Source organism: Microcebus murinus, chromosome 3 (genome assembly GCF_040939455.1).
Source record: "Microcebus murinus isolate Inina chromosome 3, M.murinus_Inina_mat1.0, whole genome shotgun sequence".
In the NCBI taxonomy this organism is placed as follows: domain Eukaryota; kingdom Metazoa; phylum Chordata; class Mammalia; order Primates; family Cheirogaleidae; genus Microcebus; species Microcebus murinus.
In genome coordinates, this window is record NC_134106.1 from 86,073,979 (window position 1) to 86,088,132 (window position 14,154).

Genomic DNA, 14,154 nt, shown 5'->3' on the forward strand with positions numbered 1-14,154 from the left:
AATCATGGACATTAATGCAAATCTTTTAATTTTCAGTTTTCAATTTATTTTTTCTTATCACTCAACATGGTATTGAGATGTTCACATTTTATATGTTAGTTGTGCCACCATTTATTAAGTGAGCAAACAATGAAACCACCAGGATAAATGAGTATGTAAGACAACCAGATTGATATACACTGAGAAGCTCTTTTTATATTTTAACATCATATTCATTTTGTCCCAACATGTTCAAAAATGAAATATTCTTTATTTTCTAGGATTTAATTTTAGCCTTTTTAAATCTAATCCCATGGCCTTTTGGACCAGCACCCCTTCCTCACAGCCTGAGAGCAAAGGTATAGAGCTAGCATTCTCAGTATGAGATGATAGCAGTTTTTAGCAGCTGTTAGTCCTTAGCAAAGTAACCGTGGCTTTATAGAATTAAAGTACTTAACACTACAACATGCATGTTAAAGAACGCCAGTTTAAGCAAAAGTACCTTTTGACTGGTAGCATGACACTCTTTATTGCCTTTTTTTTTTTCTTTTAATGTACTTGGGTGTCATGTTTTCTCACTGTTGAACATTGTTATTTTTTGCTGTGTTGTACTTCATTGCTATGTTATTTCAGTTCTGCTTAATGAAGACCTATGTTTCATCTAACCTTTATCTTTAGCCGCTAATGTCTGCCAGTATTGAAATGTGATGGCAGCAGTGTGTATACATTATGGAATAGAATTTCATTCCTTCAGGGCTATCCTTTTGTACATGATTTTAAAAAGTATTATATTTGAAAGTGGACCCCATTTTTAACAGCCACAATTCTACAGCTCATATGTTATATATGTAGCACAAATCATTTGTAGAAGTGTTGCTACTAGAATGGAACAGTAGAAAGTGGAATCTGTTGAAGACCTTCAAGAGCAAGGTTAGGAAATGAAAGCTCACCATTTTTGTCCAGTAACACATCTGGAGCATGCCAGACAAGTTCAGTGATGAAATAACAATCCTTGATTTCTGCGGCTTTTAGTTTTAAGCCTTTGCACTTGGATGTCGAGTGTGACTCAACTCGGCTAGCAAAAATTATAGAGATTAAAATTGCTCTTTGAATGTATCAATAATTTGAAATATAAAAAAATCCAAATAAATAAATTTGTATGCAAAGAAACTCCAGTTTTTTATTCTACTGCTGCACTTTGTAAAATCTGGGGTATTTAAAAAATTAAATCCTGAGTAGAATAAAGGAATCAAGAAAAAAGCAGGCGAGTGTGAAGGGTTAAATTATACCAGTTATATTACTAGCTAAGGCAGTTCTGAAATCTTTAATTTTAAAGATGCAGTCTTTGAGAAATTGCATGGAAAGCGTAGACTTTGTAAAAAATAGATATATACTTGCACATAGTCTCTGTGGGTCTAGGTTAAGAATCCCTGGTCCAAGAGCAGATTTACCAATATACTACTTCAAGATAGAGAGCCTTATTCTGTTTTAAATCTGATAATGTCATAATCCCAAAGGACCTTAGTAAGGAAGATTTTAGATATGAGGAAACAGGCCCTGAGAGGCTATCTGATTTACCCACAGTATCTTTACCAGGTAATAGCAGAACTGGAACAAGAATTTGTATCTTATAGTGTACTTTTGTTGTCCCTGGCTAGGAACTAAGTTTTTATTTATAATGAAGGAGAGGGGCAAGTGTACCATTGTAAAAGGAAGAGCTCTGGTTCTCTATAGAGTGGTTTCATCCAGTAGAAATAAAATATGACCAGCATATGTAATTTGACATTTTCTAATAGCCATATTTTAAAAAAATAAAATGGGTTTTAAAAAAAGGGAAACAGAATTAATTTTAATAATATATTTGATTTAACTCATTATGTCCAAAATATCATTTTAACTTCTAATCAGTATAAAAAATAAATAAGATAGTTTACATTTTTTAATGCCAGGTCTTCAAAATCCATTCTGTGTATTTACACTCATAGCACTTAATTTGGACTAGCTACCTTTCAAGTGTTTAATAGCAACATGTTGCTAGGCTACCATATTGGACAGTGTAGCTCTAGAGAATTTTTCCCTAGCACTAGTTGGTATATGGCATGCTTCATGACTGGTTTACTTTATCAGTTCCATTAGCCAGAAATTATTCTTTCTAGACTATAACAGATTGCATATAGAATTCCTTTTTCCCTCTTATTTTTTGCCCTTTTCATTGGCTGGTGGCTTGAGCAGGAGTGTTTTTAAGTTATAGAAATTGTCTTAGATTATACAGTACTACTTAGCCATAGGATAGCAGTTTTTATTTAATTTTATCTAGTATCATGCTTGGAAATATGCAAAACTGGATATAACTCTAATCACCTGTCATCCTTGGCAATTATAGCTTTCCTTATAGAAACTAATAAAGGTTAGCTTTGGATTAGTTTCATATGTATACTAATCTTTGCTTATGTTTTAAGATTTTTTTTCATTTGCAAATGCATGGATATTTTTATAAAGTATTTAGTATGATACATGATTATGGCAACACTTTCTAAATGCGTTTTAAATTATAGGAATTTGCAATTCTTTTCAATGACTTATAAAGAAACACAGGTTTTTTTTTTGGTTTTATTTTAAATAGATTCTATGTTCACTAAGAGTTTTTGGTATTACATTAAATCAGGGTGTTAATTCTAATTCACGAGTGTCATAGAGCTCTGTCTGCATCAGAGTATGTGTGTTTTATATCAGTATGCTATTTTAACCTATAGCTAAGTCCTGTGGTTTTTATTTTCAGTTAATTGATGTTGACATTACTTAATACCCTGTTTTTATGAATTTTTTTGACTTGTGTTATAGCAAAAGAGAAGGAAAAACCTGAAGATCCTCCCTCAGATGATGAAGTTCTCATTGTGTATGAACTAACTCCAACTGCTGAGCAAAAAGCCCTTGCAACCAAACTTAAACTTCCTTCAACTTTCTTCTGCTATAAGAATAGACCAGATTATGTTAGTGAAGAAGAGGAGGATGGTAAATCTTTTGTTGTTTTGAAAACACTGTTCCTGCTAATCCTAGTAATTAAGAGTATAGCTTAATTAGTTGGGCAGTGGTAAAGATTGGGTTGTGGGACAAGGAAATTGGACAGTGAGCTATTAATAAAGCTCAAACACGAAGAGAAGCCAGGCTAAAGCTCTAATAGTAGGAGAGGTATTAAGAATATGGAATTGGCAAAATCAGCTGCTATTTGGATGTTGACAGTGAGGGAAAGAGTGAGGTTGGAGATAATTCCTAGGCTTTTGGCTAGGAAACCCTTGAAACTTACTAGAAATTCTTTTGCTCAATTGTACTTTAAGATGAAGATTTCGAAACAGCTGTCAAGAAACTTAATGGAAAACTATATCTGGATGACTCAGAAAAATGTTGGCCATTGGAAGAAAATCTAGCTGGTATGTTAAGTTTAAATGACTTTTTATAATGCTTTTATCAGATTTTCTATTTAAAAGAAATAACCTAGTCTGATCAATTCTGTAATTACCAATTTTACTTATATAATATGCCCATGGTGATTTAAAATACTTAAAACTAATATTAGGTGAAAAACATGGTTCTCTTGGTGGTTCTTATTCTTCATTACTATTAACAGGTCTTGTGACCTGGGTCTGTAGATTACATTGAGGACCACTGATAATGACCATTGTTGTAAAATAGTTGGACTTCATCTAATTTTATCATCTCTTTTGCTTGTGTTGTATGGACTTTTCAGATAATGAGAAGGATTGTGTTATTGTTTGGGAAAAGAAACCAACAGTTGAAGAGAAGGCAAAAGCAGATACATTAAAGCTTCCACCTACATTTTTCTGTGGAGTCTGCAGTGACACTGATGAAGACACTGGAAATGGGGAAGACTTTCAATCAGAGCTTCAAAAAGTTCAGCAAGCTCAAGTAAGGGTGTCATTTTCCTTTTGGTTCTGTTGCCTTTGTTGATTCAGTAAACTGTAGAATCTTCTTACCACATGCTAATAATGGTTCGTGGATTTAGGGATCTACCAATCAGCTATGGCCAGGGCAGGAGGAATTTTGTTCTGTACAATAGGTATAGGATCTATATGCTGAAAACTACAAAACACTGATGAAGTAAAGGAAGATCCAGATAAATGAAGAGGCATACTGTTAATAGATTGGAACATTCAAAATAGAATTCCAGTTTTCCCAAAATTGATCTATAGATTTAACATATTAGCAATCAAAACCTACCAGGATTCTTTGTGGATATAAACAAGCTAATTATAAAATTTCTGTAAGAAGATAAGATTATATATACATTTGTTACAGTTGATAAACCTACACTGGTATATCGTTGTCACCCGAAGTTGTTGAAAATTTTTACCTTAAGTGAATGTTGATGTTTGTCTTTTTTTTACCCTACCCTATTGATGTGATTATGTGGTTCTTTTTTATTAAATGCGTGAATGACATTGATTTTTCAAATGTTCAGAAAACTAATTTTGCATTCCTGGGATAAACCTCACTTGGTCATGTATATTGTAATTTTTATTTGTGATAGGATTCAAATGGCATGGATTCAATTGGCATAAAATGGATAGGATTCAATTGGCATAAATTTTGTTACAGATTTTTGGATTTATACTCATCAGGGACATTGATCGGTAGTTTTCTTTTCTAGTATTGTTTTTGGCTTACATATAAGAGTAATGCTGGCTAGGCTTGGCCATGGGGACCTATGTCTGTAGTCCCAGCTACTTAGGAGGCTAAGGCAGGAAGGTGCTTAAGTTAGGCAGGCTATGATTGCACCTGTGAATAGCCATTGCACTGCAGCCTAGGCAACATAGTGTGAGACCTTGTCTCATTAAAAAAAAAAAAAAAGTAATACTGGTATCATAAAATAAAATGGGAAATATTTCCCGTACTGCTATTTTCTGGAATAGAGCATGTTGAATTGGTGCAGTTTCTCCATTAAATGTTTGGTAGTTTTCAACAGTGAAACCATCTGTGTCTGGAATTTTCTTAAGTTTCTTTCTTCCTCCCCTTCTTCTGCTTCCCCCTTTTCCCCCCTTTCCCTTCTCCTCTTCCTTCTTCCCGTCCTTCCCTTCCCTCCTTTATTTCCCTTTTCTTTTTTCTTTGCTTTGCTTCTCTTTCTCCTTCCTTCCTTTTCTTTTTTCTTCCCTTCCCTTTTCCTTTTCCTTTTCCTTTCTTTCTTTTCTTGACATGGTCTCACTTTATTGCTTAGGATAGAGTGCAGTGACATCATTGTAGCTCACTATAACCTCAAACTCCTGGGCTCAAGTGCTCCTCCTGCCTCAGCATCCCACGTAGCTGGGACTATAGGTGTGTACCACCATATCTGGCTATTTTTTCTATTTTTTGTAGAGACAGGTTCTCACTATATTACTCTGGTTGCTCTTAAACTCCCAGCCTCAGGTGATCCTCCCGCCTTTGCTTCCCAAAGTGCTAGGATTACAGGTGTGAGCCACCACACCTAACAAGATTTTAACAATATAATAAATAGAGGACTATAATAGATGGAGGACTGTTGGGATTATCCAGGTAATCGCCTTATTCTTGAGTTTTAATAATTTGAGTCTTTTAAGGAAGTGGTGTCAAATTTGTGTGTGTAGAGTTGTTCCTGGTAATCCCTTATTAAGGTTTTAATGTGTTTGTGGGTTCAGGAGTGAAATATTCCATTTTCTCTTCCTGAAATTTTGTGGTTGACCTAGTTAGAGGTTTATCCATTTCATTGATGCTGTTTTTCAGTAGGAAAAGATTTTGGCTTCATTGGGTTTTTGTTTGTTTTTATCTATTTTTCCCATGTTCAATGTAATTGATTTCTACTTTTTATTATTTCCTTCTTGCCTTGGGTTTATTTTGCTTTTTTTCTAGTTTCTTAAAGTGGAAGCCTGAATTACAGATTTAAGACCATTATTCATTTCTAATATAAGTAATACTGTAAGTTTCCCTCTAATGCAATTCTGTTTAATTGCATTCTCCAAGTTGTAACAAGTAGTATTTTCTCTTTCATTCAGTTTTCCTTGAGGTATTCTTTTTGATCTATGCATTAGATAGTAGTATGCTATTTCCAAAATTTTGGTGGTTTTCCAAGTATCATTCTGTTAGTGATTTCTAGTTTAATTCTATTATGGTAAATGAAAACTTTTTGAATAATTTCAATTTTTATAAATTTAGTGAAGCCTGTCTTGGTGAATATTTCATGTGCACTAAGAAGAATGTGTAGTTTGCTATTTTTGCATGAGTAGTGTTTTATAAATATTAAATCAGGTCAAATTAGTTGATACTGTGTTGTTCAGATCTGATTTATTCTTGCTAATTTTTTGTCTGCTACTTCTGTTACTTACTGAGAGATGTGTTATTAAACAAAATTGTGGATTTGTCTGTTAATTTTTGCTTCTTGTACTTTATCATCTCTTGGTTTTGTTAATTTTTCTGTTGATTTTCCATCCTCTGTCTCATTTATTTCTGCTCTAGTCTATTTCCTTCCTTATGCTTGCTTTGAGTTTCGCTGACTATTTTCTAGCTTTTTTTCTCCTTTTTGCTTTTTTGAGTCAGTCTTGCTCTGTAGCCTGTGTAGAGTGCAGTGGCGTCAACCATAGCTCACTGTAACCTCAAACTCCTGGGCTGAAGCAGTTCTAGGTTCACAGCAAAATTGAGTGGAAAGTACGGAGATTCCTCATATATCCCCTGCCCCTACATAGGAATGGCCTCCCTTATCAACTTCCTGCACCACAGTGGTACATTTGTTATATAATTTTTCTGAAGTCTGCTTTGTCTGATATTGATACACTCAAAATTCTCTTTGTATGCAAATGTGTAGATATGTGTGGAATATGCATGTTCAATATTTTCATTTTTTACCTACCCCTATTTTTTTTTGTAGACAGCATTTTCTTAGTGTTTTTAAAATCTAATTAGATAATCTGTTTTTATTGATGTTCAGACCATTTGCATTTATTTAATGTAATTAGTGACATTCTTTGATTCAGATTTATTACTTTATTTTTAGTTTGTGTATGTCCCTTCTATTTTTTCATCACTCTGATTTCCCTTTCCTGCCTTCTTTTGAATTATAAATAGTTTTTCAGAATTCTTTTAAAATTTCCTATACTTTAACCATTTTTTCATATAGTTTTTTAGTGGTTGCTCTAGAGATTATAATATGCACATCACACTTTAAAGAAACTTTAGAATTACTACTTTTCCTTTTCGAGTAAAATATAGAAGTATTAGAACTATATAGATTTTTAATATTCCTCCATTATGATGGTGGCTATCATGTGTTATGTCTACATCCATCAAATATCCTATCAGTCACATTTTGTTTTCAACAGTTATATATTACTAGAAACCTAAAAAGTAAACAATAGTTTATTTACTTAGATAATCACCATTTCTGTAATTTTTCATTCCAAGCATTCTAGGATTCCCTATGCTATCTTTGGCCTTTTGCCTGCAGAGCTTTCATTTGCTTTTCTTTTAAAGCAGGTCTACTGGTGACAAATTTTCTTAGTTTTTCTTTGTCTGAGAATGTATTTTTCTTCATTCATTCCTCAAAGGTTATTTTTGGTGATATGATATTCAGTGTTGAGAGTTTTCTTTCAGTACTTTAAAAATGTTTCTTTATCTTTTAGCCTCCACGGTTCTTTGTATATTTTGGATTCAAGTCCTTTCCCATGGTCCCCAACCCCTGGGCCATGTACTGGTACTGGCCTCTGGCCTGTTAGGATCCATGCTGCACAGCAGGAGCTGAGCTAGCGAAACTTCATCCCTATTTACAGCTGCTCCCCATCGCTTGCATCATTGCCTGAGCACTGCTTCCTGTCAGACCAGTGGCAGCATTAGATTCTCATTGGAGACTGAGTTCTACTGTAAATTGCACATATGAGAGATCTAGGTTGCGAGCTCCTTATGAGAATCTAATGCCTGATGATATGAGATGGAGCTGGGGAGCGGCTGCAAGTACAGATTATCATTAGCAGAGAGGTTTGACTGGATGATAAATGTAATGCTCTTGAATCATCCCCAAACCATCCCCTCTGTTTGTGGAAAAATTGTCTTCCACGAAACCAGTCCTTGGTGCCAAAAAGGTTGGGGACTGCTACTTTAGATAAATGTTTGCAGATCCTTTTCCCTGGTTAAGTGGCTTGTCTTTTCATTATCTTAACAGTGTCTTTCACAGAGCAGCAGTTTTTAATGAAATCTAACTTAGCAAATTTTTCTGTTTCATGGATTGTGCTTTTGATATTTTATCTGAAAAATTATCACTAAACCTAAAAGCATCCAGATTTTCTCCTTTATTGTATTCTAGAAGTTCTGTAGTTTTACATTTTACATTTAGGTCTTTAATGCATTTTAATATTTTTGTGAAAGGTGTAAAGTCTGTGTATGGATTTATTTTTTAGTTCATGGATGTCCAGTTGTTCCGGCACCATTTGTTAAAAAGACAAATTGTTGAATTGTCTTTGCTCCATTGTCAAAGATCATTTGACTCTGTTTCTATGAGTCTATTTCTGGGCCCTCTGTTTTGTTCCATCATCTATCTACCTATTCTTTCACTAATAACACACTGTCTTAATTATGGTAGCTTTATAGTAAGTCTTGTGGTTTAATACTGTCAGACCTCTGACTTTGTTCTTTAGTATTATTTTGCCCATTTTGTGTCTTTAATCTTTCCATATAAACTTTTTTTTTTTTTCTTTTTTGAGACAGAGTCTCACTTTGTTGCCTAGGCTAGAGTGAGTGCCATGGTGTCAGCCTAGCTCATAGCAACCTCAAACTCCTGGGCTTAAGCAATCCTGCTGCCTCAGCCTCCCGAGTAGTTGGGACTACAGGCATGCGCCACCATGCCCGGCTAATTTTTTCTATATATATTAGTTGGCCAATTAATTTCTTTCTATTTATAGTAGAGACAGAGTCTCGCTCTTGCTCAGGCTGGTTTCAAACTCCTGACCTCGAGCAATCCACCTGCCTCGGCCTCCCAGAGTGCTAGGATTACAGGCGTGAGCCACCACACCCGGCCTATATAAACTTTTGAATTAGTTTGTCCATGTCTGCAAAATAACTTGCTGGTACTTTGATTGGAATTATGTTGAACTCTGTTGGTCAAATTGAGAAGAGTTGCCATTTTAACAGTATTGAACATGGACTATCTGTCCATTTATTTATGTTTTCTTTGATTTCTTTTATCGGAATTTTATAGTTTTCATAAGTATACATATTTCCATGTTTTGTTAGGTTTCTAACTATGCTTTGGTTTTTGATGCTAATGTAAATGGTACTGTGTTTTTAATTTCAAATTCCAATTTTTTTTCCTGTTTTATAAAGGCAATTGACTTTTGTATATTCACTTAGTATTTTATAACCTTTTTATAATTTCTTATTAGTTTCAGGTGTTTTTCCTGTTCTTCGTAGTTTTTTTTTTACAGAGCCAGTCATGTTTTCAGTGAACAAAGATAATTTTATATTTTTTTCTTTATCTTTATACCTTTTATTTCCTTTCCTTGTCTTATTTTATTAGTTAGAATTTATGGTATGATGTTGAATAAAAGTGTTAATAGTAGACATTCAAGAGTGTTGCACTGCTCTTGATTTTAGCAAGAAAGCTAGTTTCTCACTATTAAGTATATTAGCTGCAGATTCTTAGTAATTAAAAAAAAATTGGGGGCCGGGCGTGGTGGCTCATGCCTATAATCCTAGCACTCTGGGAGGCCGAGGTGGGCAGATTGCTCAAGGTCAGGAGTTCGAAACCAGCCTGTGCAAAAGCGGGACGCTGTCTCTACCAACACTAGAAAGAAATTAATTGGCCAGCTAAAAATATATAGAAAAAATTAGCTGGGCATGGTGGCGCATTCCTGTCGTCCCAGCTACTTGGGAGGCTGAGGCAGGAGGATTGCCTGAGCTCAGGAGTTTGAGGTTACTGTGAGCTAGCCAGATGCCATGGCACTCTAGCCCTGGGCGACAGAATGAGACTCTGTCTTAGGAAAAAAAAAAAAAATTGGGAGGTGAGTAAGAGATGGGTTCTTGCCTTGTTGCCTAGGCTGGAGTGCAGTGGTGAGATTATAGCTCACTATAATATTGAACTCCTGGGCTCAAGTGATCCTCCCAGATTAGTAGCTAAGGCTATAGGTGCACACCATCATGCCTTGCTAATTTTATTTTTTTCTGTAGAGATGGGGTCTGGCTATGTTGACTAGGCTGGTCTTTAACTCCTGACCTCAAGCAGTCCTTGGCCTCCTGAAGTGCTGGGATTATAGGTGTGAGCCACCACACCCAGCCAGAATATTAATTTGAGATCTTCATTTTAATTATTGCATGTAGTGTTGTGAATGTCCCCCATTCTTGCTTTTATTGCATCTCACAAATTTTGATAGGTTGTATTTTTTCATTTTTATTTAGTTCAGAATATTTTTAATTTCTCTTGAAACTTCTTTTTTGACATGTATTTCTTTGAAGTGTTGTTTAATCTGCAAATATTTGGGGATTTTTTTCCCTCCAACATTTCTATTAATGATTGCAAGTTTAATTTTATTGTGGTCTGAGAGTATACTTTGTTTGAATTCCATTCCTTTAAATTTGTGGAGGTACGTTTTATGGCCTAGAATGTGGTCCTTGGTAAATGTTCCATATGAGCTTGTGAAGAATGTGTATTCTACTGTTGTTAGATGAAGTAGTCTGTGAAATTTCACTGTTACCATATTTTTCATTTGTAAAACTCCCATTTAGGTTTTTCTTTTTTATGCCTTCTATTTTTTTGCTTAGACCTTCTATCATTTCATTTGTTTTAAGAGTATTTATCATATACTTTTTGAAACATTGTTAATAATGACTTTAAGAAGTCTTTTTTGGATAGTTCTAATACATGGATGATCATAACTACTCCCTTTGCTGGCCAAACAGAGCTGACTTTTCTTGAAACTTTTTACATTTGTGCCTTTGGCAGCTCCATCTTTTTTGGCTGTTCTAACGCCCAGGCTGGGATGTAGGGAAGGCAGAATAAAACCCATGAGGATCTCACCAGCAAATTATCCCTCTGATCCTGAAATTTTTATTCCTCCTCCTTTTATCCACAATTCTTAAAAAAACAAAACTTTTTTTGTTTTTTTAAGAACACAGTCTCACTCCGTTGTCTGGGCTAGAATGCCATGGCATCAACCTAGCTCACGGCAACCTCAAAGTCTTGGGCTCAGGTGATCCTCCTGGCTTAGCCTCCCAAGTAGCTGGGACTACAAGGCGAGTGCCACCATGCCTCGCTAAATTTTTGTTTTGTTTTGTTTTTTCTTTTTTTTGTAGAGAGGGGTCTGTCTCACTCTTGCTTAGGCTTGTCTCAAACTCCTGGCCTCAAGCAGTCCTCTTGCCTTGGCCCCTCAAAGTGCTAGGATTACAGGCATGAGCCACCATGCTGGGCCCCTCAGCTTCTTACAGTTGTTCTATATGTTTTTTTCAGTCCAGGCATCTAGTTGTAGCTTTTGGGAGAGAGATAGGTAAAGTGTGTTTATTCCATCTTGTCCAGAAGTCAAAGTTCTCAGTTTTTTAAAAAATAGGTTATATGATTGTTTTTGTAAATCAGTATTTAATGGCATGGTGTTTTGTTACTTCCTCTTTGCAGAAATCTCAGAGTGAAGATATAACTAGCACAGCCAACAGTGTGTGTACAGGTCGGACTGAAATGACAGTACCTCTTTTCTGTAAATCTGAAGAACCCGATTCTATTACTAAATCTCTTAGTTTACCACCTATTTCCTCTGGAACTGCAGAGAAGCCTGTAGATTTGTCTACTAGAAAGGAAATTGATGCAGATTCTACAAGCCAAGGTAAAACTTGATATACATTTGTATCGTGCATTACATAAGGAACACTTTATATTTTTGAAGATAGATTTTTAATGGTAGATCCTAAAAACTCCCTTTAAAACAAATTCTGAGATGTCTAAAGGGCTATAAGGTATTAGTAATAATAATCAGAAAAAATCATACTGCCTAGCCAAACAAAGATAATAAATGTGTTTTTTATCGTTAGAGTCGTGATTATTAGGGAATACAAAACATTGTGACTCTGACCTATCTGCCTGAGCATGAAAGACAATATGGTAGTTTACTTACATGGTAATTTACTTTGTGATAGTGTTTTCATTTCAATACTGTTTGAATTATATTTTTAGTTTGGGCATATTTAAAATGTTTTAATTATATGTGAGGTAGTTATAGAAATATTACAATAGGGGTATAAAATTTGTTAGTAGAACTTAAAATGTCTTTTTCTCTACCAGCCTGAAAGCTTGCTAAATTAAGTATTCAGTTACAATAACTAATATGTGATATTGCTTTCTCCTTTGTTTTTCCATTTCAATTTTTTGGGGAGTGAGTGCAAAGTGTCTGTATTGCTCTTTATGTGTACATTGTCTACATTACCTAATTTTTTAAAGTAGTCTTAACATTATAAATATTACATTTATGTAGACACTTCAGAATCTTACTATGCTAGAAATGGAAGGTAACGTCACACCTAAAACCCTGTACGTTTTTCAGATGAGGAAAGTAAGGCACAGGGCTTTCAGAGATCATGCAGTTAAATGTTGGCAGAATTAAGATAAGATCACAAAAGTCCTGATGACCAAGTGTAAATGGGATATTTGTTTTTTATGAGCTTACTTATATAATACAGAACACAAAATTTTTATACAGATGTTTCCTAAAACTCTGCCTTTGGCTTAATGCTTGTTTTAGAGTATAGAAGACTCTTTAAAGCAGAAACAGTATGATTCTATATCTGGCTTAATGTAGATAGATGTAGATCTCATTTATAAAAAATAATTGTTGGCATGCTTTTGGTGTAGTATAGTAGTATCCTTTGGGAATAGTACCTGTAAAATTAATAATGTTGATAAAGCTCACAATTGGATGTATTTTGTAACTTACCATAATACAAATGCTAACCCCCTCCCCACCATCCTGTAGTATAGAAGGTCCTACTATTCTTTCTGAGACCTGAGTAGAGCTTTGATGTTTAATATACATTAAATGAAATGTTAAATTGTTCTTTTCCTTTTGCCAGTGGAAAGCAAAACAGTTTCATTTGGATTTGGAAGTAGCACAGGGCTGTCATTTGCAGACTTGGCTTCCAGTAATTCTGGGGATTTTGCTTTTGGTTCAAAAGGTAAGATCAGGAGTGATTTAATGATCATATTACAGAATAAAGCACAAGTGAAAAAAAACAGTCCTTTGTTACAGTGTTGCAACTAAGTTGGGAGATTCTTCCCTCACACCATCCCCCAGTTGAACGTTTTAATAAGGAAGGGTTTCTGTTCTCTATTTTTGACATTTACTAATATCATAAAAATTTTTTCTTAATTTAGCGTAAGTCATGCTGATAGTCCTCCCCATCCTGAAATGTAGAGCCATTTTTCAGTTTTGGAATAACCCTGACTTTATTAACATTGTTCTTTTGACTGTACTTTTAGATTTGATTTGTGGATATTTCAGGATTTGTGAATTTACATTTTTTTAAGAAGATGATTTGTACAAACTTTTAGGTTTTGCATGTTCTTTGAATTTCAGTATTGGGTTGTGCTAATTATTGTGCTAAGTTGTTTTCCTGTCTTTTTCAATGTTGTTTCTATTTTTAATCCATTTTGATAGCATTTCTAGAATGTAATCCATTTCCTTGATTATTTCAAGTTTTAGCATAAGGCCATTCATTATATTTCCTTATTCATTTTTTGTTTTTTTTTTTTTGAGACAGAGTCTCACTCTGTTGCCTGGGCTAGAGTGCCGTGGCGTCAGCCTAGCTCATAGCAACCTCAAACTCCTGGGACTCAGGCGATCCTCCTGCCTCAGCTTCCCAAGTAGCTGGGACTACAGGCATGCACCACCATGCCCAGCTAATTTTTTTCTATATATTTTTAGTTGTCCGGCTAATTTCTTTCTATTTTTAGTAGAGACGGGGTCTTGCTCTTGCTCAGGCTGGTTTCGAACTCCCAACCTTGAGTGATCCACCTGCTTCGGCCTCCCAGAGTGCTAGGATTATAGGCATGACCCACCGCGCCCGGCCTATTTTCTTATTCTTGTAATGTGTTTCATATCTGTAGTTATGTACCACCTAAATTGTTCTTGTACATGATGTTTGATTTGTGGCATAAATTTTATTGAAGATGTATGTATGCTTAAA

General features: G+C 34.9%; 1 protein-coding gene across 2 annotated transcripts in view; it reads left to right on the top strand.

The window, feature by feature from the left end:
* Positions 1-14,154, top strand: part of LOC105856129 (RANBP2 like and GRIP domain containing 4) — a 68,328-nt gene that overhangs the window by 45,707 nt on the left and 8,467 nt on the right. Inside the window, exons 21-26 of one of the 2 annotated variants that reach the window (XM_012737616.2) lie at positions 261-338; positions 2,821-2,991; positions 3,315-3,407; positions 3,725-3,903; positions 11,597-11,801; positions 13,042-13,143. In XM_012737616.2, the coding sequence (XP_012593070.1) occupies positions 261-338; positions 2,821-2,991; positions 3,315-3,407; positions 3,725-3,903; positions 11,597-11,801; positions 13,042-13,143 (828 nt within the window). The remainder of the gene's footprint in view (positions 1-260; positions 339-2,820; positions 2,992-3,314; positions 3,408-3,724; positions 3,904-11,596; positions 11,802-13,041; positions 13,144-14,154) is intronic. The other variant, XM_012737617.2, reaches the window with a different exon arrangement.